This window comes from Pipra filicauda, unplaced genomic scaffold, assembly GCF_003945595.2.
Source record: "Pipra filicauda isolate LSUMZ 115617 unplaced genomic scaffold, ASM394559v2 scaffold77_size3566232_pilon, whole genome shotgun sequence".
Lineage (NCBI taxonomy): Eukaryota > Metazoa > Chordata > Aves > Passeriformes > Pipridae > Pipra > Pipra filicauda.
In genome coordinates, this window is record NW_024104953.1 from 1450966 (window position 1) to 1473334 (window position 22369).

Sequence of the window (22369 nt, forward strand, 5' to 3'; positions counted from 1 at the left end):
AACCAAGGCAAATGCAAAGCAAGGAGCCGTCTCTAGAGATACTAGTTTCAAATGTCGCTACTGACCATATTATTTGTATGAACCTGGTCGTGCATGAGTAGTTTATGACAAGCTGTTAGAGAAAATATCCTACTAGGTGTAGCATTGTAACAGTTCAGTATAAGGACTTTACAGGCAACTGAGATACCATTTCAAGTTTCAGCTCTCTTGGAACTCTTGATATCAGTATATGATTTTTGTCTGTCAGCATAAAACTTTTGCTGGCTGCAGATGACTGTAAATAACAAAAATAGTGTCGCTTAAGTCGTAGAAGGCAGTGTGGGCAAGGAGCCCATGAACAATTGTAAATACAACAGCATCTCTGAAAGGAGAGTAAAAGGGGCAATTTGCTAGAGTAGCCATCAAAATAAAATCAAGCAGCACAGTCAGAAATTATAACTCAGCCTGTAGGGTAGAACTGTATTTCTGGCAGAGTTCTGTCATGGGGATTAGCCAGGAGAGTTCAAAGCCTTCACATCTCTTCCTGGTTATTAGTATGAGGTCAAGCAGCACACTTTTGGCTTTTGGCTTTGAGGCTGCTTCGAGCTGCCTGTAGAGTCACAGAATTGTTAGGGTTGGAAGGAACCTCTGGAGATCATCCACTCCAACCCCCAAGGAGAGCTCACCTACTTCCTCCTCCTGGAGGCTGGGACTGTGACATCACAGTGGTGCTGGGGTTGGGGAGGCCATGTCCTGTGCTGGACACCAGTGGGACCAGGGAATAGGACGACCTGCTTGGCCTGGAAGACACAAAGCCACCCACAGCTCCCCTCACCATCAGGGTGCCATGGGACAGTGTCACAGAGAGAGCAGTACTGCAGGCCCACAGCCCCAGAGCCAGGGGCAGCACTTGAGCAAGTGACACTCCAGCCACCTCCGGGGACAGCAGGCTGGGGACAGGGGCACAGCGGGGCAGTCTGGGGCTGGGCAGTGCAGCTGGGACACGGGGGTGAAGCTCAGCAGGTCAGGGAATGCCATGTCAGAGGCCCCAAGCTCAGCGAGGGAGAGGCAGACAGGTCAGGATCTTCTCCCCCTCCCTGCCTGCCCAGCGGGCCCTGTGGGCTCCGACGGGGCTCTCCTCACGGGGCAGGTGGCAGCTGCCACCACCGGCCACCACAATGGGCGCCAGCGCTCGGTTGACGCTGCGCTACTCAGGAAAGCCAAGCGGCGTGTGGAGAAGGCCATTAAGGTGAGGAGCCTGATTTCACCCCCCTCAAAACGCCATGCACTTGCATTTGGGCATTTCTGGCTCAGGAGAGCTGAGCTGGAGGGACTAGGGTGGGGCAGGCTGAGCTCTCTGGTCTCTGTGCAGGAGAAGAAGATCTTCGCGGTGCGGGGCCCCTACCCCGTCATCCGTTCCCTGCTCCGGGCTCGGGGCTGGGTGGAGAGGAAGCTCCCCCGCGAGGGCAGACGGCTGAAGCAGCAGCTTGGCGGCCAAAAGAAACAGCAGCCGGAGACAGAGCCAAGTGATGATGGTGATGAGCAGGGGGAGGCGGTGCTGAACCCACGTGGTGGGGCACAGCCTTCCCTGGGGACCACAGAGCCCCTGCACTACCCAAGGCCACGCAATGAGGAGGTGGAGGAGGAAAAGGAAGATGAAGATTATGAGGACTCCGATGAAATCCATGACCTCATGGTTAGCTGATAGGGCTGGGGCTGAGCTCTGCCTCAGCCCCCCACACCCTTCCCCTGGGAGCTCCAGGCGCAGGGCACAGCCTGGGGCAAGGGACGAGAATGGGATGAGGGCTCCCTGTCTCACCCTGGCCACTTCTCTCCCACAGTCCTACCTGGTGCGGGACCAGGTGCCAAACTTCCTGTGGACCATCCGCCTTAGTTCCATTGACCAGGAGCTGCTGCAGAGGATCGAGGTGGTGAACCGCTATCACTGGGTGAATGCCCTCAGCACCAAGGTGGGAGCCTGGAAGCCTTGGAGAGGGGCAACACAAGGAACGGGGATGTCCAGCAAGGATTAACAACCTTCTCTAAACAGGAGGGGCTGTGCCTCAGCCTGCAAAACCTGCCCTGGTTTGAGCAAGCCGACCCCAACACCTTTTTCCCCCGGTGCTACCGGCTGGGGACCAGGGAGGAGCGGGAAGCTTTCATTGGTGAGCTTGAGGCTGCTGCTGTCCTGCTCCCCCTCGTGCTCCCAGTGCCATGCAGGACTGGTTGGGGATGATGTCTCCCTCTTGCAGAGGATTTCCGCCTGACAGCAGCTCGCAGCCTGCTCAAACTGGCTCTGAAGAAGGCTGGGGATAGGCTGGTGAGGACAGAGCAGCCCCCAAAATCCAACAAGGGGCCAGGTTAGTGCATGGAGCTGGGTCAGGTGGATAACAAGAAGTTCTGGGCTAGAGATGTGTCTGGGGGCTGAGCTGCTCCTGGCTGTGGCTTGGGATCCCCCACACCCTCTTTATGGTTACAGCCCACCTTATAGCCCACCTTATGGGTGTTCTGCCCCCTGCCCCATCCCCCTGTACCCAAGGCCACCCGTCCCACAGGGAGGCTCTGTGCTTTGACTCCAAGGCTGGCACAGGAGCCACATCTCTCACCCCGTGCCATCCACAGAAGGGCCAGGGTCCTCCCTCTCCTCTCCCTCCCGGCTGGCAGAGGAGGCCCTGGAGGTCTGCGAGCAGCACCTGGGTGTCCTGGAGCACCAGGACATCGACAGGAAGACCCCGTCGCCCTGCAGGACGTGCATCGACTGGAACTGCTTCCTGCAGGATTACTACCGCGCGGCACAGTGAGTGCTGAGCGGGATGGGGGTCGGGGGGGGCACCGTGGTGGGGCTGGTGCTGAGCCCCCCGTGTCCCCCCACAGTGAGGGGGCCGGGCTGGCGCTGAGCGGGGCACAGCGGGAGCGGTGCCAGGACCTGCTCCGGCGCCTGGCGGAGCAGCTGCCGCAGTTCGGCGTAGAGGGCGATCTCAACATCTGGATCCTCAAGCCCAGCGCCAAATCTCGAGGCAGGGGTAAGGCTGGGGGAAGCACGGGGCATACACAGGCTCCCCACTGAGGAGGGGCCTCACCACCGCTATGTTCCCCAGGGATCGTCTGCGCGACGCGGCTGGAGGAGGTGCTGCAGCAGGCGCGGAACTGCACGACCCCCTCGGGGCGGGTGTGCGAGTGGGTGGTGCAGAAGTACGTGGAGCGGCCGCTCACCATCTTCGGCACCAAATTCGACATCCGGCAGTGGTTCCTGGTGACTGATGGGAATCCCCTGACCGTCTGGTTCTACCAAGACTGCTACCTGCGCTTCTGCTCCCAGCCCTTCTCCCTGCGCCACCTGGAGCAGTGAGTGTCCCCCACCCCGGCTCCCCACAGGCCGGCACCCCGGCACCCACTGACCCAGCCCCGCTCTCCCCGCCCCAGTTCCAGGCACCTCTGCAACGTTTCCGTCCAGAAGCAGTACAAGACGTCACCTCACCAGGACCCCCGCGTGCCCCCCAGCAGGGTCTGGTCCAGCCGGCAATTCCAGGCATACCTGGCACGGCTGGGGCGGGCGGATGCTTGGCATCAGGTGATGGTGCCCGGCATGAAGGCAGCGATACTGAACTCCCTGCGCTGCGCCCAGGACCACATGAGCTTCCGCAAGGGCAGCTTTGAGCTCTTTGGGGCCGACTTTCTCGTGGGGGAGGACTGCCAGCCCTGGCTGCTGGAGATCAACTCCTGCCCCACCATGAGCCCCTCCTCGGCCGTGACCCGACGGCTCTGCGCCAACGTCCAGCGGGACACGCTGCGCCTCGTGCTCGACCGCAAGGACGACCCCAGCTGTCCCACTGGCGCCTTTGAGCTCATCTACAAGGAGGTAGGCTGGGGGACTGGGGAGGCAGGTATCCCCCAGGCACCACAAGCCCCCGCTCCCTGCTCTGTCTCCCTGCAGGCAGCTGCGCCCCCGCGTCCGGCTGTGGGGATAAATCTGATGGTCGAAGGCTGTTCCTTGAAGAAGCCCCGGCCAGCAAAGCGTCGATTACAGGAAAAGCCCCCCACCAGTACAGCCAGTGCCCCCCGGCTCCCCGTGTCCTCAGAGGGCAGAGCCACACAGGTGCCCCAGCCGAGAGTGCCACAGCGGAAGCTGCCTCCTCTGAGGCAACAGAGCAGCTGCTGCACCCCCAGCTCTGCCCCTGCAGCACCGCCACAGCCCCCGGACTGCGCTGCTGGGAGCCAGGAGCTGCCATGGCTCCTTCACCTGGTTGTGCAGCCCCAGGAAGTTGAGCCCCAGAAAGCTGCTCAGCCCCAGGAAGCTGCTCAGCCCCAGGAAGCTCAGCCCCAGGCAGTTCTGCCCCCAGTCAGTTGCCATGCCCTGGATCGGGTGCCTGTGCCACCGCCCCAGGGAGCCCCCAGCAGCCCCCGGCAAACCCCGGACTGTTCTGCCGGGAGCCAGGGGCTGCCAGGGCTCAATCACCCGCTTGGACAGCCCCAGGCAGCTCTGCCCCCAGTCAGTAGCCATCCCCTGGATGGGGTGCTTCTACCACCTCTCCGGGGAGCCCCGGGCTGCTCTGCCGGGAGCCAGGATCTGCCGTGGCTCCTTCACCTGGTCGGGCAGCCCGAGGACGCTCAGCCCCAGGAAGCTCCGCCCCAGGCTGCTTGGCCCCAGGCAGCTCTGCCGCCGATTAGGGGCTGTCCCCTGGCTAAGGTGCCTGTGCCACCGCCCCGGGGAGCACCCAGGAGCCCCTGGCGACCCCCGGGCTCTGCTCCCTCCTTCCGTCCTGCCAGACCACTGCATCCACCTCTGCTGGAACAGAGCACGTCAGCTCGCAACGGGACACAGAAGAACTGGGACACAGAGACATCCCCACGAGGGGACAGCCTCCTCCCCGCCCTTGCTGGGGAAACACTGCAGCACCAGGCTCCCTCCCACCCCAACGAGACCCCCTTGCTGCGTCACGGGACCCACCTCAACCCGCACACGGGCCTTAATACACTGCTGTGACAAGGAGCCTGGCGTGACCTTCTGTGTGCGGGAGGCGTGGGCACAGCTGGGACTGCCCGCGGGATGGGGGTGTGGGCAAGAACTGGGGCTGCCCAACAGACAGGCAGGACCCTGTGGCTCCCCAGTGCTTGTGCCCACCAGGCCTGTGCCTGCTCCTGCTCCCTGAGGCCTCTCTGGGCTGGGCAGTCGTGATTGTGGCATGATTTGTGTGATGGACACATGTCAGTTGTGTGATCAGTGTGTGCCAAGTGGACGATACATCAGCTGCAGAAAAGCTCTTGTGTTTCTGGCAGAGTTCTGGTGTGGGGATTAGCTGGGAGAGCTCTCTGCTCTTAGAGCCAGTTCCTCAGCTCTCCTCGCTGCAAGTACCATGGAGTTCTCCACACTTAGGAACTCCTGCTGCATTAAGGTACAGACCATTTTCTGCTGGCTATGTTCACCAGGGCAGCTGTGAGCAGCTGGAAGAGAACTGGAATGCACAGGGAACAGGCTAACCTGGGCAGCAGCAGGGGCTACCTCCTGCTTGGAAAACATTTTTGCATGACTAGTCAACTCATTCAGGTGCTCATTCAGTAGCCCAGAGGCAGAATTGGAGCAAACAGAGGGGCTTGTCTGGAGTCAAGAAGCATCTTTCAAGGCTGTCCTCAAGGGTGGCAGTGAGGATGTGTTTAGAGACTCTCCCTTGTGCATCAGAAGTGGAGTAGGAGTCTGTTGCATGAAGCAACAATAGCAGCAAAGGAAGATTTTAGGGATGTGAAAGCAGATATCACAAGGAGAGTCAAGGGATAAAGCTGCAGAACTTAAAACAGATGCCAGCAGAAGGAAGGATGTTGAACAGAAGCTGGAAGCAAGCTGTGAGAGAAGGAAAGAGACTGTGCTAATGGACTGGTTATGGAAAAGCTGAGTGATCATGTGGTGGATGGTTTTAAAGGGTACCAAGGGATAGTCAGAGAGAGAGAGACCTTGGTAACAGAGAGCAAAGCTCCACTCTCCCGAGTGAGAGATCCTTCTGGGAAGCTGAATCAGTTGTGTGTCAGAAAATGTACCGAGAACAAGGAAATTTGCAGGTGGGATTTCAAACAGATTATGACTCTGACTCAATCTCTTGAGATGGGTAGCACAAGTAAAAATAAATCAAAGGAAGAAACCAAAGCAGAAAGGTTAAGCAGACAAACGGCAGCAACGCTGAAAGGGAAAGGAAAGATGAACTTGGCACATGTACACAACCTAAGGCCGGAGGAGTTGTATGCTACTTTTGGTTCGCCATCAGGCTGTAATCTAACATTAGTCACCCTTTGTGATTTGCCTTTGAAGTTCAAGACGTTTGTGAAGCCTTCAAGTATTGTTTCAAACTAACACAAGTACCTCAGGCTGGCTGCTCTTACCACTCCAGAGTGCTTCACGTACCTCTCCACTGCAGAGCCCAGGCAATTCCAGTGCTCATCCCCCATTCCCTGCATGTGCTGTTCTAAGTTCCCTTGCAAAACACGTGAAATTAGTCAGGGCTGGGAATTGCCATTGTAGATACTATTGGCACACATTTATCAGCTCAAAACTCAGTTCTTTAGCTCTGGAGTGTGGTTCAAAGGCCCCTTGTTATGTGGGAATTCCCAGTGCTGATTAGAAGACTCTTAAAGTCATCAGATACCACAGGGCAGGGTTGTAACTGGGCACCAAGAGACATTTGATGGACAAGATGTCAATGAATGATCAACTGCTTCAGGCCTGTCTTGTACTGGTTTTTGTTTTTTTAAAAGACCCCCCCCACTGTGCTCCTGTTGGAGCTCCCGCTGGATTCATACACATGTAATTCCCCACTTCATTCACGTCCCTCACCCCCGCAGCCCTCACATATCTACCCAAAGTGGAAACATGCCCAAGGAGTCCCTTTGTGCAGTTCCCCTGTTCCCAAGAGTTCTCTAAGCCACTCTGGAGTTTCCCCAGCTTGCCTCTGCTGTCACTGTTCAAGGAGGAAGAAGACATGACCAGAGTTATGTCATGCTAAGCAAAGAGTACATCAAATCATCACTTTGATATGACAACAGCTTAGATAAAGGGCACAAAATAACACATATGCCAAAAATTCCTCTCACCTCTCTACTGAGATTATCTTACAGGCTTCCTACACCCACTGCATGTATTTTTTCCCCATTTACCATATATTTCATTAAATACATATTTATGACTGAAATGTACGAATGTGCTTTTTCTTCCCTATTTTAAACACATTTACCATTCAATTGTTTTTTTCTGGAAGGCAAATTGCAACACAAATATTGTTCTGGTGTCAGCAATCTGTGCTCATATGCTAATGCAAAACAGACAAAAATTCCACAAAGTGGAATTCTTGGGCTGCTGTAAGTGCAGTGAAGGTAATTAATACAGTTACAGCTGTATTAATGTAACCTTTGAATGGCTCCTGAATAGCCCAGCTTATCAATTGTTTGAGGCTGAACCCCAGGAAATTTAATTTAGCTTTACTACTGCCACAAATCCCTTGCCATGGCTCCAAGGAACATCTCATTTGTAATAACAAATCAGGGAAGATTTTTAGATGGAGGAATTATATTGGCTTTAAAGGGCTGGAGGATCTCCTCATGCCCAAGTAAGGGCTTCACTTCCTACCCCCCCAAATGAACTTGACTGGGACAAGGCTAAATCATTGGTATGCTGGTGTTATAAACCTTGGAGACCTCAAGGAAGAAACAAAACAAAACAAAAACAACAAACAAACAAAAAATTGAAATAAAATAACAGAGTGTTTGCTGAGTATCATCTCACAGAAGGGATAAGGTGAGTAAATCTTCTACTACTACCAGCAGTGCCTGTACAGCCCAACAGCTCTTCTCCTGTAGCACAGGGCTCGCAATTCAGCTCCTACCTGGTGAATAAGGACAACAAAAGAAGCCTGGCATGTCACAGGGAACTGCTGTTGAGCTCTACAGCCATTACAGAGGGACCAACAGGAACATTCACATGAGCCAGAAGTAGCTTCAAATTGCCTATTAATTCTGGATGCCTGTCAGCAGTTATTATCTGATGGGCCAGAGTGACCTGGCATCCACTACGGAGGAAAAGAAGAAATCAAATATAACCGTTACTTAAAAGAAATAGCTCAAGAATCATTTCATCATGACTTTCATCCCCTTGTGCCTTTTAGCCCCCCTTCACAGTCCTGGTTCCTCCTGGCAGCACTCTCACCTTGCTAGAGCTGCTTGTCCCTGTTCTTCCCACACCATTTTCTCCTGTCCCAGCTGAGGGGGCCACACTGGTGAAGGTGCAGGACCCCCCCCTTCCCAGCTGAACTGGCTGGGAATTGCCAAGAGCTGGGGGCATCCCTTCCCAGCCTGCTCATTCAGTGGTTTCTTGTCATCACCATGTGACTGTTAAAGTTTTCCTGGGTGAAGAGACTTTAATTTATCAGTAAACAAGGAATATCCACCTTCTGACAGCCAAGCCTCTGTGTACTGACAGGCACCATCCGTGTTTGAAATGCTGATTTACATCTTTTTATAAGTGAATTTGCTGAGGCCAGGCTCCTCACCTCATGCAGTGTGCTTGCAGTGTGGGAGGGAGCTTTTCCTGAATATAAAAAATATTCAGTGAAAATGAATTTCAGAGATGCATGTTGCTTTGCTTACAGAAACCAATTCTAAAGCGAGCCTTGAGCAGCCACAGCAAGATCTGCTGGGGGAACAGTAAAAAAACCAGTTGAAATATGGTCCTTTTAAATAAAATTTTGATGGGTTTTGTGATCAAAACTTTAAAACTGACCATTTTCCTTCAAGCTCCTGATAAGATTGTAAATAATAATATATATATAAAAAGAAAACAAGAAACTCCATCCTTAATATCTCTGTTCTAACAGACTTTTAAGAATTATCATTTCACTAAAATTAAAACAGCAAATCTGTGGGCTTTTGGCAGTTCTGTTTACTTGACTCTATTTGCATGCTCATGCAGTCAGGGAAGACAAACAATTGCTTACAACATGTCTGACCCATCACTATGCAGCACCTCGGTGTCAGGGCTGAATATTAACTACTGCCTGTTTACAGGGAGTGTTTGCAGTGGTCTCAGGGGCTTGGGAGTGCTTGGATCACTCCAAGGGATGACCAAGCCCTCAGCTGAAGGGTGGGTTTGTGTGTGATGCCACAGTGATGAGCTCTTTTTGGTTTGGTTGTGGTGCTCTCTGGGGAGCCTTGGTGTGCCATTACACATGTGCTGAAAGAGGGGCAAAGCAAGATCTCTCCTGGACTCTTAGATTTAAAAACCTGCCTGAATCTTCAAAAGAGTTTTCTGAGATGTCAGTAAGCACCATTCAACCCCATGTGCCTCCCAGTCTATCAGAGCAGGTCATTTAGCTCACACTCTGTACCTTGGGGCCTGGCTTGGTACCACATACCAAATGTGCCTCAGAGACTCTCCATAGCCCTGTCTCCAGTTTATCTTCAACCACTGACATTTTCAGTCTGAAACTCAGCTACAGCAAGAAACTGTGGTAAAGATGGTGCCGAGCTCACTCTTTGTAGGGAGGTCCAGATCTAAGGTCCCCTTATGAATTTTGTGTTGAACAGGCACTAGAAAAAAAAAAATTTGGACCATTCCAACGAGCTTTAGCACCACATCTAATCACCTGCCTTTCCTTCATGCTTCCACAGGCTGCCTGGTCCCTCCCCACACATTCTTGTCTCATCAGGAGCACTGCAAAGGCCTCCTAGAAGCTTGGGGAAAGGAGGAGGAGGAAGGATGGCACCCTGATAAACACTATCATGGCAAAGAGAGGCAAAACCACCCTTCTCCTTCTTTTTGTAGTAAAAAAAGCCATATAATTCAAAAAGGCCTTTGCTACAGCAGCTGAGACATCAGTACTATTTCACTGGGTTTTCTGCCCAGGGTCCTGACAACAGTCAGAAATTTGCCTGGGAGCAATAAACTAAGCAAAAACAAACAAACAAAAAAAATAGTACAAGTGAAAGGCACAATTGAAAGTCACATCCGAACAGGCAAGACACAGTGCCAAAGCAGTCAGCAGCCTGGGGGATATTTTAGGCTGTTTAATCCTTCAAATATATGCCAAATATCTACCTGCAGGTCCTCAGCAGGCAGCTTTGTTTCAGTGAGAGATTCACTTCAAAGAAAAGCAAATGTTGGTGCCTTCCTTCTGCTGGAGCTTCTAATAATAACAAGTTAGAATTATTCCAGTTAATAGTAATAATTACAATACAAATGATTGGGTCCCTAAAAATCCTGTTTTGGGGAACCATGGAGCAGGAAGTATCTTTCCCCATCCATAAAGCTGAATTACTTGAGGAAAGCCCCCGTGTTTGTGGCAGCAGGCAGCCAGTGGAGTGGGACTGGACGAATCTCTACTCAGCCCCTTCACTTTGCTGTCTGGTAAAATTGGGCTGGAACCTGGAGTGTGAGTGGGCTCACACCATCGCTTCACTAGTTTATGACCCACAGCCTTTAATTGTGGAGGGGAAGGCATGAAGAGAACAAGGGGGGCAGAGGAAAAGCTGCCGGTGATGTCGGAGGCGGGAAGACGCGTCTGCTGGCGAAGGGAGGCAAAGGTCTGCTCCTGGGGGCTGAGGGCACGGTGTGGTGATGGCAGGAGGAGGGAAAGGGGCGGTTTGCCGACGCGCCGTGAATAAAAGTCGCTGCCAGGGGAAAGATCGCTCCATGAGGCTTTTGCCTGGGCTGAGCAAGAGGGACCAAGCATTTTGCATGCTCTATTTTCCTCGCAGCCCAGAGCAGGACTTGGGGCACGGATGTCAATCTGAACTGCTTTTCGCTTTCCTTGCGAATGTTTATCCGCTACGTTTTCCTTCTGCCAGCCAGCTGACAGGTCCTGGTGCAAGGCACGGGCCAGAAGGACAGAAATCTGTTTGCATTCCTCCCAGAGCCGCAGCGGTGCAGAGCCGAGCTCTTGGCACTTCTCAGCCAGTGAGAGACCAGGGGGACGCACACCCACCTCTGCCCCCACCTACCACCCGCAGGTCGCTCACTCCAACATAGAGGAGGAATATTTTCCTCCCCAGTTCTGGCCACTGCTGCAGGATTTTCGCAGCAATGTTTTCTTCCAATCTCTGCTGCCCTCTGGTGATGCAAAAGCCTTGCGATGAGCCAAAGCCTCGTTTTTTTTGCTGCAAAATCTCACCCTCATCCTCATTAAAACACCAGCGTAGTCACAGCCTGTGGTTTCCTCCTTTGCCCCCAACACAAACCCCGAAGCCATAAGGCCACTCTGGGAAAGATTTCTTGTCCAGCACCGCAATGATTTAGGAGTTAATGCATCCTTATTACCTCACATCAGGTAAATACTTGTTTAATCAATCTACAGACTTTAATATTAATTAAAAAAACCAACCAACCAAACAAAAAAAAACAAACAAAAAAACCCCAAACTGGTAAGACGAGGGTTAAAGGCTCTGTCTTGAAACTGGGTTCCTCCACTTAGGATTTTCCACTTGAATTTCTCTCTGCACCAAGAGTCTTTCTGGGAAACTTAGCCCTGACCCATCCACTGATGATCACAACCCCAGATTTAGATCAGGCACCTACTGTCCATCAAATTCCCATCTATTTCCCAGTAACCCAGGGAAGAGGCTGCCTCTTGCAGGGTCTGGGCCAGACCCTGTGTGGGGCTCTGGGGGAAGAGCAGAGGGGAGGATATTTTCTAACCCCTGCCTGATGTGCTTTCCAAATAAGTTAAGACAAAAGCTGCCTTTTTTATTGAGATAAGTGCCGTGACAAGCGAGCAGGGATGGAGTCAGACTGCTGCATGTTATAACAAGCAGTATTTTCTCCCAAGCTCTGCTGTTCCCATCACCTGCTGCAAAACAAATCTCTCTAACAGTCTCTGCTTCTCCTGCATGTGCAGAGACCCGTTGAGAGGAGAGGAAAAACCCATTAGGCAGACTTCTGGCTGAAGAGGCAGACCTGCATCGAGCCTGCTCCTCCACTGCCTCTCAGCATCCTCCTGGCCAGTCTCCACGGCCCAGTGCTGCTCAGCAGGGCCCTGAGGGAAATGCTTCCCTAAAGCACCCACCAGAGAGCTGAAAATTGCCATCAGGCTATTCCCATGCTGATTCTCCAGGTCACGGGAGGGAGGCAATGCAGCCCTGCAGATAACACACCGACCCAGAAATCCAGACCCTTTTTTTCTCTGCTGCATCTCTAGGAACGATCGCTTCATTCCTCGACGCTTGAATTTCCGCCTCCGCAAAGCGAGCGCATCGTCTCCACTGTAAAGCAGCGTGAGAGCTGTTGGTAACAAGATTTATGATTATTGAGGAGTTATTTAGTACAGCTTTTAGATCTTGCTCCATTGATTTTGCTTCGCAGACTCCGTGGCTCCTGCCGCTATTACCGGCTAACTAACACCAGCCCTCCGGTACCTGCTGGACCTCGTGTTTCTGGAGGAGGATCCTGGCACTCAGAGCTGCACAGAGAGAGGAGCATCAGCCATGATCACCAGAGGATTTACAGTCTAAATTAGATCTTGAATATAACCTTCTTTCTTTCTTTCTGTACTGTCCCCTTAGACCAGTGCTGGCAACAAGCAAAACCACAACTCCCAGTGCCATATTTAACTCATATGATACCTGAGAGGATGAAACACCTTTCTCCAACAAGCTTTGTGAAAAGCAACAGGTGATGGGAGCCCCTAGAGCAGGTCATTCCTCATCAGTCCTGCTGCTTCTGTGCCTTGTGGCCAGTTCAACACCCCTCAAAAGCTCTGCTGCCCTGTGCTGCTCTGCAGCCCCTAGGGAAGGGCTGATGGGTTGTGCATGGGAGGGTTTCTCTGAGCTCATGCATGTTTTGATCCTTAACGAGTCATTTTAATCATCTGTGCTGCAAGGCGAAGTGAGGTGTTTTGTCCAGGTTTATGGCATTTAAGTTCAGGTGAGGAGGTGGGTCAATAGCAGGTGGATACACCTTCTGCCTCTGAGATTTTGTTAGGTTGCATTATTCGGATAGCAACAAGCAATTTTCCCCTTTCAGTAAAATCTATACCATTTGTCTCAGTGGGATTAATAAAAAATAATTAAAAAAAAGCAAGCCAATGTGCCAGCAGCAGACTGCTTGAACATGCTTTGTGTGTGCACATTTCTGAGCACATGAAGGACAAGAGCCTGAGTCACTGAAGAGGAAGGTCCTGGGAAGCCCAGATCAACATCACACCACTCGGCAGCATTTCTGCTTTGTTTATGCCATTGTCATTTGGCCAAAGTCACAAAACCAAGTATCCTTTCAAGTAGCTGAACTGCCAGTTTGTGGTCCAGTATGAAACAGCACAAATTCAGAGTCAGCACTGCCTGTGCTTCGCCTCCCTGGTCCCCTATATCTGAACTAAGCTGGTTAGGCTGGGAGGCAATGCTGCAGAATTTCCTAATCCCAGCAGAGCCACCAAGCCGCCCCCAAACACATCCTCCTACCCTCCAGTTGCTTTGAAATCCAAATCCAATTGCAAACAGGAGCTCAGCGCTCCACTTCCAGACCCAAGGGCTGGGTTTCCATTCAAACCCATCTGTTTTACTCCAAATCCCATTCACAAAGTGACACTGGACAGACAGTGTCTGCAGACAGGAGACATGAAAGCGCCCTCGCTGTGGGGGGAGTTGTGCACACTGGAGCATCTCGGCAGCAGCACTGGGCTCTTTGCCCTTCAGGATGCAAATATTCATCACTGAACCGCACTGACAGATTTGGAATTTCATGTACTGAGAAAAAACGGTCAGTTCTTAATAGGTAATCAAAGTTCCTCTTTAATAAAGCAGCACAAAACATTTTATGTCTCCCAGCTAGTGCCCCGTGTAACTGAAGTTCAGATGAACTCATTGACAAAGAAACATCCATCTTATCTAATGTTTATTGACCAGGTTTTAAAAGCAGTGGGCTGCTGCAGGAATTCTCCCGAGAGCTCCCTGCTGCTGCGCTGCCGGGGGACGGCTCCGCATTTTGGCTCGCTCTGCTCTGGCGGCACGCGGAGAGCGCCTTCACAGCCTCCCATCTCTCCACAGGGAGATCAGAGCTCTCCAGCTTTCCACCATCCACTTCCATCCCTTACAGCCACGGTGGCTGAAAGCTCAGTGTGGGCCAGCCTGCCTTGAAACAAACAGAAGGGCTCGGCTTATCGCCGCTGAAACACAATTCTCTGCCTTCCTCGTTAGGGCGCTGCGCTAATTAATATATCAGAAGGGTCTGTCGGGAGCACATGCTGATTAACCACGAGCCCAGTGGAGAGGGGCTGGGTGGAACTGTGATGCTGGAGATGGTTTCTTTATTTAACTCCAGATTTCTTTGCCTCCCTACAGCAGCAGCTTTCTGCCTGCACTTCTCTAGGGCTCTCTGTCACAGCCCCAAGCATCACAACAACTTTGATTTCTTAAAGACAGACACAAACTATATTTGTGCTGAATTATTTTTACCCATAAATACCACAGATGTGAAGACAGTACAAGAAGTGAGAGTGCCTTAACAAAACCAACCACCACCCTCAGCCCCAGCATTTCAAGATGCTTTTGAATAATCTGGCAATTTCAGGTCAGTCAAAAGGCTGTTATATTACATCTATGAGGATTCCTTTCTGAATTTCTTAGTGTAGCTGAATGACAAAAGAACAGTGGCCTCTCTCCTGCTGTAATTTTCACTGGAGAAGAGTCTCAGTTTCTGCTACCTGCTTTTATCCTTTTTTTGGCATTGCTTTATCCCTCCTGCCCACTGAGCCTGCCTTGTTTCACCTCTTTTCTCTATCCCTCTCCCAGGCTGCACCTCTGGCTTTCCCTTCCAAGCACAGGCAACCTTTCTGGTTTTCCTCTCTGCTCTAAGCAGTGTTTCCGCTACATCACTTCCAACGCCTTATGCTTCTCCCTGTTGCATCTGCCTCTTCCTCCCCATGGTTGTCTTCTTTTTTGGCCCTGCTTTCACTAAAACAGGCAGTCAGTTGGTATTCCCACACTGGAGGAAGCGCTCAGCGCAGCCCTTGGGTACAGTTTTGAGTTCCCATTGCTCACAGTCAGCCTCCTTCAGTTACCCAAAAGGGAGCTCAGCAGATACGTTTTCAGCTGCAGCTCACAGGAGTCCTCAGGGGTGTTCTCTATTTCTGTCAATAGCTCCTCTTTTGCTACCACCACATACCTGAGATCATGCATCCTAATATTTTTCCATGGGAAAAGACAAGTCAGCCAGAACCTGGTGACTTTCAAAAAGAGATCACTGCTTATCTCACAGTTGCAACCAGGAACGCCTCGAGGAAACTTGTACCTCTGAGTGCACCAGGGCACACGCAAAGATCTGTCTCGTTGGCAGGATTACAATCTGCACTCGTGCTGCCAAAATGCAAATGGCACTGTGGGCCAGCTGAAAGCACACCGGTAACTCCAACCCTTTAAATAATCCACGTGTGTGACTGACTGGTGCTGCCCACTTTGTGCGTTGTAACAGGAGTCTGTTAGGTTCACACCTCCAGATGAGACCAGCGGGATGTACCTGGAGCTGTGTCAACACCAACCTACACGTTTTGCAGGGACTGTTGGTGCACTGAAGGAAGCAGGTTTAACAATCACCACCATGCTGTATTCCTGAAACGTCAAACACTGCATACTGCATTTCCTTTGGTGAGTTTAACAGCTCTGACCTTTACAGTTCCACAGAGCGCTGGGAGGCAGGGAAGGGAAAGCATGGAGAGCAACAGTGTGCCAGTGCTACACCCATTTTGCCCTGAGCAGCTCCTCTCTCCTGCTCTGGGTTTGACCACGCTCTGCAGACGTGAGGAATCACAATGCTGCAAAGGCCAAATCCCAGGGCTGTACCGCCAAGGGTAGTGGAGAAATCAGTACAGAGTGAAATGACCAGGCTTCCTGCTTCCAAGGAAGCTCAGTACTTCCTCCTTGGCAGGGCTGGTGGTTCCCCAAAGTCTGTGGTCCCCCAGGACTGGACCAGCTCCATCGTGGAGCTCAAAGCTGACCAGATTTGGCCCCTCCTGCTCTCACTTGTTGGCATTGCCAAGATCTGTCTCCACTCTGTCCCCACCATGAGAGGACACACAGGTCTGGGAGCTCAAGTGACCCCCAAGGCCAGCACAGTGCAGCTGAGCAGCTGGAGTGCACATATCCCAGAGTACGGAAAATGGCACACAAGGACTTGGCAAGCCACGAAAACACAGTAACTGTAGCTGGAAATGGCAACACTCCCTTCCAAGGGAAAGATATATGCCATGTGCATTTATTAGAGCCCTGCATCTCTATTCTTCTGCACTAACACCCTTTCCAGCATGTGCTATAAAGTAAACATTACCATAGAGCAAGATGCATCTTTGCAATCACCACCCATATGCCCGAGCTTCACCTCCCTTTAGGGAAGGTGTGATCCAAAGGATGACAAAGATAACAGACATCTCAAAACTGCCTGGGTTAGATCAGGCTCTGTTTGCCCAACTACATATCATAAAAGGGTATAAAGAAAATCCCTTCTCAAGATTGGCTGCAACCTGCCATATACATAATCTACATTTACATATACGTATGTAAGCTTAATATATATGTAAACTATATTTACATACAAACATATGTTAAAGCCTTTGGTAAGGTTGTATGATCCCTAAAGGCTGAGCTACTTGAATTTCTCAAGATAAGACTTAGGCACTTAATTCTATTGGCTGCACTAGGGATGATAAACCTCAGATATTTATATGAAAAAGCTCGTATTTTTCAATAGTTGAAATTCCTAAGGCCTTAATCAAGTTAAAGGGATTTAGAAGGTAGATCGAGATCTGCATCACATGGGAAATAGAATTGATTTTTTTCTAACTGCCTACAGTAATCATTTTAAAAGGAAAGAAAAATCCTACCATTTCAGCAGACTTCTCCAAGTCCACACAAGCACACTCTGGCAGCCAGGTGCCACCCTTCTGGTTTCCAAGCATTCTGTGGCATTCCAAGGCATCACTGCAGAAAGCAGATGTATTTTTATGATAATCATTTTAACACCTTTGACATTGTTTTGCAACTACCTTGGATCCTATTACACTTCACAAAGCTGCAGAGAGAGCTGAGAGCTGACAAGTCTAAATTTAAGGAGCAGAGGAGACCTGGCTCACTGCTGGCACTGCCAGTGGCTCCCTGCAGGAGTGGGTAAATCACCTGGTGTGTCTGTGCAGCATCTCAGCCTTGCCCAGGAGCCCTTCTCCCTGAAGCCATGTGTTCCAGGAGAAGTACTCAGGGAGCAGGTCAGAATAAGAACACTGGTGGCACCCATGCACGTCTCCAACACGCACAGTTTGGCACTGAGTCTGCGCTTGCCTTCCCCGACCACGCAAGGGGCTATGGGTGGTCAGGGCTGATAGAAGATCAGCATGACAATATGTTGTGTGGGCAGGCAAAGCCTAAACCTCGTGCTTTGCTTTAGGCAACTGCTTCTAAATAATAGCGAAAACTAACCTGTCAAAATAAACAAGTGGCCTTTTCAACCAAAATTAAAAAAACTGGGGGTATTTTTAGTTTCTGCTCCAAGTATTCTACATTTATTTCTAATGGTAAATGAGGAAGAGGGGAGATGATAGAGGTACCTGGGTTTTGACAAATTGTATTTAATTTTCAGAGATCCATATGTATTTGGTGGTCTCTGAAAACGTGTTGCTATTGAAAGTGGAAACATTTTTGAGGACCATTTTTAAAAGACCGTGATAAATCTAGAAATGCCCTTCCTCTGGCCCTGCACTCAGCTGGGAAAATCCCTGGCTGTCTGTGACCACCTCCAACTTTATGCTGGCCCACGAGAGGTGTGGACCATCAATCTGCAAGCAGCCACAAGAGCCTCCGGATCAATGGATGCCTCAAGGGCCACATTTGTATTTGACAAATCCTCTGCTTATGAAATCCATGTATTACGGTGTTTCTTTCCTATGCTACAAGCATTAATCAGAGAGGCCTTTCTGGAGGGAGGAAAGTGATGGTGATTTGAGGGTAACATCTGCAATGTGATGTTGCTGCTAATATTTCTGCACTGTGACTTCTGCCACATCCAATGTCAGGAGTGCTCCTTGGAGACTGACTCCTGCAAAGCCTCTGCTTGTGCAGGTGATACCTCATGCACCTTGGAGAAAACAAGCAGAAATCCACCACAGCTCCCCTTCCCCACTGTCTGACAGTCCAGAGCCAATAAAGGCTAAGCCAAGAGAAGGAATTAAATATGCTGGAAGACCAAAGCCCTCACTCCCCTGAAACAGAAGGTAAATATCTCCAGTATTTACAGTACCAAAGTTATATTGAAGAACGCTTCCACAGAGACACTGACTCAAAGGGAAGCGTTGCCAGGGTTTTGGCTAATGCACGGATTCAAGTCCCAGCTGCAAAGCCATGTCCTGAGGACAGGGGGGCCTGGGACAGCCAGGGTCACGCAGCCCCCCGGCAGCCTGGCTGAGAACCAGCAGAGCGTTACTAAGAGCCAGGGGGAGATAAAAGAGAAGGATAAAAATCAAAATACTCAAACTCTATTTTGTCATTAGTAGAAAAAAATTAAAGTACCACCACTTTTGTCCTTAATATGACTAAGGACGAGGTTATAATTTGGGGGTACACCCCTGCTCTGTAGACCCCACCTCTGCCAAATCCCTCATACTGCAATAGCCCTGAGGAACGAGGCCTTGCCACCTCAGCACAGGGATTTCCTTGGGAACATCAGCAGCTCTGCTCCAGATATAGGGTGAGGTCTGGTTCACATTCACGCTTCCCTTGCTGCTGGGAGGCCAGGCCTTTCCCACGTCTTGGTTGAACATTGGACTTGGCAGCAGGAAAAATCTGAGACTGAACTGATGCTACTGGTAACTGAGGGGAAAGCAAGTATTTTCTTCTCACTAGTTATATCCTCAGTCCTCTGCTACCATGTTTTGCTGTTGCCTCAGGCCCTCTGATGGCTTAAACCCCCATGGGCTACCATGGAGCTGCAGGCACTCTCTGCAACATCAGCTCAGTATTTCCCAGAGTGCTCTTGACTCAGTCTCAGGGTGCAGCACAAGGCAGACAGAAGCTGACAAGCCCAGTTTTGCAAGCTGCTTTCCCTGGGAAGCTTTTCCTAAACTGTGCAGTTCCTCAATCTCTTCAAATAATCAAATTTCAGGAGGAAAGCGAGAAAGAAATTCCTTAAGGGATTCACTTTGTTTCTGGGGAAATCAAAGACAGTAAGGCACCAACAAGACAAATATCCTTGATGTTAGCACAGAGCGCTGCTTCGCACGCAACACCCTTTCCATAACACACTGATTCCATCCCCAGTGATTCACAAGGAGCAACTGAGGATGTGCAGTCCTGTCCTGAGGCTAACATGTTTTCAGTTGGTTGTTTCACTGCAGTCCTCCAAAAATCCTCCATCTGCAGATCTCAACAGGTCCATCATCCTCTTTGTAGGAAATGCCCACTTGTGCCAGCACCGATTCTGTACTTTCTGGATCTTGGCCTTGGAAGACGCACAGGACAGTGCATTTCCACAGGACAGTCTGACCAGTGACCCAGGGGAGTTTCCCCACTAAAAACTGAAAGCAGCAACAAGCCTCAAACTCTGGTTGTAGTCCCAGTTCCCCATACTGGAGCAGAGAGCAATCCCTTTTTCATCCCCTTTTGCCCTGGATGGTGCTGGTTGCAGGAGCAGGGCTGCAGAGTGGTGGTGAAGTAGCACGGCAAGGGGAGGTCCTCAGAGCAATCACCAGAGTGGCATTCCTGCCATTGTGACAGAGAATTAAAGGAAAAGTATCCAGTTTTATTCTGATGTAAAACCAGAATAGGTTTAGAGCTTCTTGACCCATTTCACTCCCCAGACCCATTCCAGCACTTTCAGCCTGTCTTTGAGAGCTGAAATTCAGCTCAACCCATCTCCAATATCCTTCATTTTTTATGGCTTCTAATCATCTCCCAGCTACCAGATCATCCCATATTGGATGGAAACCAACGGATTCCTTAACATATACAGGCACTCCCACATAGGCTCTGTCTTCCCCTTCTGCTACTCAGCACATCTGGTCAGCAAAGGAGCCCTTTGAGTTTCCCTACTTGGTGTGAAAGCATTTGATTTGTGCCTCATTTTGCTGCAGAACTGAGCGTAGGTGCTTTCTCATTGCCAACCACCCCCTCAGCCTTCCCAAGGGGATACTCATGTCCCCTGAGCTTGCTCTGATCAGTGAATCCTCAGATGCCAGCAGCAATCTGAGCATTTATCACTAATAACATGATTTTCTAGGGCTTGGAGAGGGAGGGTAACCCAGACCACCACATGAATAAACACAGATCTGAAATGATGAATCAGAAAAGCATGCGCTCATTAAATATGTCAGATCTCACTGTAACAACCTCCTTTAAATCAAAAAATCAACTCTTGGAGTCTCTGCCTGGCCTTCCTCACCATCTATGGAGAGCCAAAGAGCCTACAATTACAGACCAGGTCTGGATTCAGAGAAACTGAAGAATTTGTCCTAAAAGGAACAGTTTTTATGATCTCCAGTTATATTTTAGCCTGAAGTAATTGGCCCAGAGCCGGCTGCCCACCAAGACTGCTGCTGTGTCTGAACCTTTCCCAGGCTGCACATGTACATCATGCAGATGGAAATGCTGAGGGGATTGAGGCTGCAGCAAAAGTAGAAATGTTGCACTGCTTGAAACTCATTGAACTTACAATAACTTCCCAAAAGCAGCCAAACTGCAGCTAAAACCGTTCATCTCCCTTGCTCTCCTGTAAGTATAACAATTAATAGCTGTATTTGATTTTTTTTTTAATTGCTCCCAATCCAAAACTCCACTTTCCAAATTCCAGCCCAGGCAGAACTTCCACTGCAGAGTAATGAACCCTGAAATTGGACAGTGAGACATGTGACTGCACTAGAAACAATGGCACTGCCCTGACTCAAAGGGGACAGGATCACAGCTTATAAATATCTTCAAGGTGACAGTACATGAGAAGGCTGCAATTATTCATAATTTTAACGGATAGTTGGAGACAGAGAACTCACTTACAGGTAGTAAGGGAGAAAAATATCTACACCTGGGGGAAGTTCTTAGCAGGAAAGCTGTAAAGCTGGCAAGAGCTCAGCAATGAGAGAAACTAATTGCAGAGAGAAACTGCCCAGCTCAGGCATGGTACCTCACTCTTGGGCCTGTTTTCCCCCACTCAGCTGATATAAAGGATGCTTATGGACAATCAGGTTGGATCCCTCATGGCTGCACCACAGCTCAGACTTATAACCCAGCAGGGCTAAAGTACAAAAGAAGAGAAGGTCACAAACTGCCCAAGTGTTGTCAGAAATACCATTAACTTTGTTCACCTTCTGACTAAAGGTACCCCAGACGAACAAAAACCAGTGGTCATTCCCCTGCTCCATGGTTTCCCCAGACACAAAATGGCGGCCATTCCCCCACTCCATGGTTTCCCCAGACACAAAATGGCGGCCATTCCCCCACTCCATGGTTCCCCCAGACACAAAATGGCGGCCATTCCACAAAATGGTGGCCATTCCCCCACTCCATGGTTTCCCCAGACACAAAATGGTGGCTGTTCCCCCACTCCATGTCCCATGATATCCCCAGACAAACAAATGTGACCAATAAAAGTTTGTTGTTTCTCCTCCATGTAGAACAGTGAAACACGTCACCAGTACACAGAGAAACTGAAGGTGCTGGAGACTGAGGGTGCACGACTGCTGCTAATTTCTTAAATCAGTCAAGTAAACAGCAATCCAATCTGCCATTACATTTGCAGGCTGAAGGAAGAATATGAAAATAAGGGGACTGACTTTGGGATGAGGGTTATCCGACACTTCCTTGGTAAGCTCTGCGATGCCTCACTGCTGCTGTTGGACATTCTGACCTATGCAAATCTTCTTCAGCACATTTGTCTTTGGATCCGTGCTCGCACACAAACACGTGACCCGCGCTTACGTGTGTTGCATGAGTTGTGAAGTGCTGGCACCTCCCAGCCTCTGGGAAAACATTAGAAAAGATCACATTTCCTTTTCGTGACTTAACAGGTTCCTTGTATTTGTTTGCAGCTTCTCCGCTTTGCAGCTGCAACACAACAGCCTTCGGCAGCAGCACGAGAGCCTCCGGGCCCAGTTCAAATCCATGATTTCCTTCAAAATTTTCCACGGCAATGCTTCCCGCTGTCAGTTTGTGTCTGCGTCCCCGTCACGATGCAATGGGCAGTAGAGAACGGCTGGGGCAATATTTCCAGCCGCCCTCAGCTTTCCAAGCAGCTTTGAGACTGCTTATTTCAGTACTGCTTCAATGTTTCTCTCCTGTTTGAGAGTCGCAGCACACGATGCTCTACTTTGGCTAATTAATTTTTAAAGAAGCTGGGTATATTAATGCAAATTCTATTAGCGATGCCTCTTGGCAGCCCGTGTATTAAATACAATGCCAG

At 50.3% G+C, this 22369-nt stretch overlaps 2 protein-coding genes across 5 annotated transcripts in view; one reads left to right on the plus strand and one right to left on the minus strand.

The window, feature by feature from the left end:
- Positions 1–22369, minus strand: part of PAK5 (p21 (RAC1) activated kinase 5) — a 250509-nt gene that overhangs the window by 176754 nt on the left and 51386 nt on the right. Inside the window, exons 1-2 of one of the 2 annotated variants that reach the window (XM_039389849.1) lie at positions 21276–21358; positions 16818–16914 (exon numbers count right to left, since the gene is read on the minus strand). The gene's annotated coding sequence lies outside the window, so the exon portion shown is untranslated. Of the gene's footprint in view, positions 1–16817; positions 16915–21275; positions 21359–22369 lie in introns of those variants that run through there. The other variant, XM_039389848.1, reaches the window with a different exon arrangement.
- LOC114002176 (tubulin monoglycylase TTLL3-like) lies at positions 674–4969 on the plus strand. 3 transcript variants are annotated; one of them, XM_027748004.2, is made up of 10 exons: positions 674–1228; positions 1352–1675; positions 1821–1949; positions 2030–2144; positions 2232–2339; positions 2602–2776; positions 2854–3002; positions 3078–3324; positions 3403–3838; positions 3914–4969. In XM_027748004.2, the coding sequence occupies exons 1-10, from the start codon at positions 1016–1018 to the stop codon at positions 4961–4963; spliced, it is 2946 nt and encodes a 981-aa protein (XP_027603805.1). In that variant the 5' UTR covers positions 674–1015; the 3' UTR covers positions 4964–4969. The 3 variants fall into 3 exon arrangements, with proteins under 3 accessions (XP_027603805.1, XP_027603808.1, XP_027603807.1); XM_027748007.2 differs by having other exon boundaries at positions 4747–4969; XM_027748006.2 differs by having other exon boundaries at positions 2644–2776.

Coding starts and splice junctions, on each gene's coding strand:
- LOC114002176 (XM_027748004.2), top strand. CDS start 1,016: ATGTCAGAGGCCCCAAGCTCAGCGAGGGAGAGGCAGACAGGTCAGGAT. Junction 1,229..1,351: donor GTGTGGAGAAGGCCATTAAG/GTGAGGAGCCTG, acceptor GTCTCTGTGCAG/GAGAAGAAGATCTTCGCGGT. Junction 1,950..2,029: donor TGAATGCCCTCAGCACCAAG/GTGGGAGCCTGG, acceptor TTCTCTAAACAG/GAGGGGCTGTGCCTCAGCCT.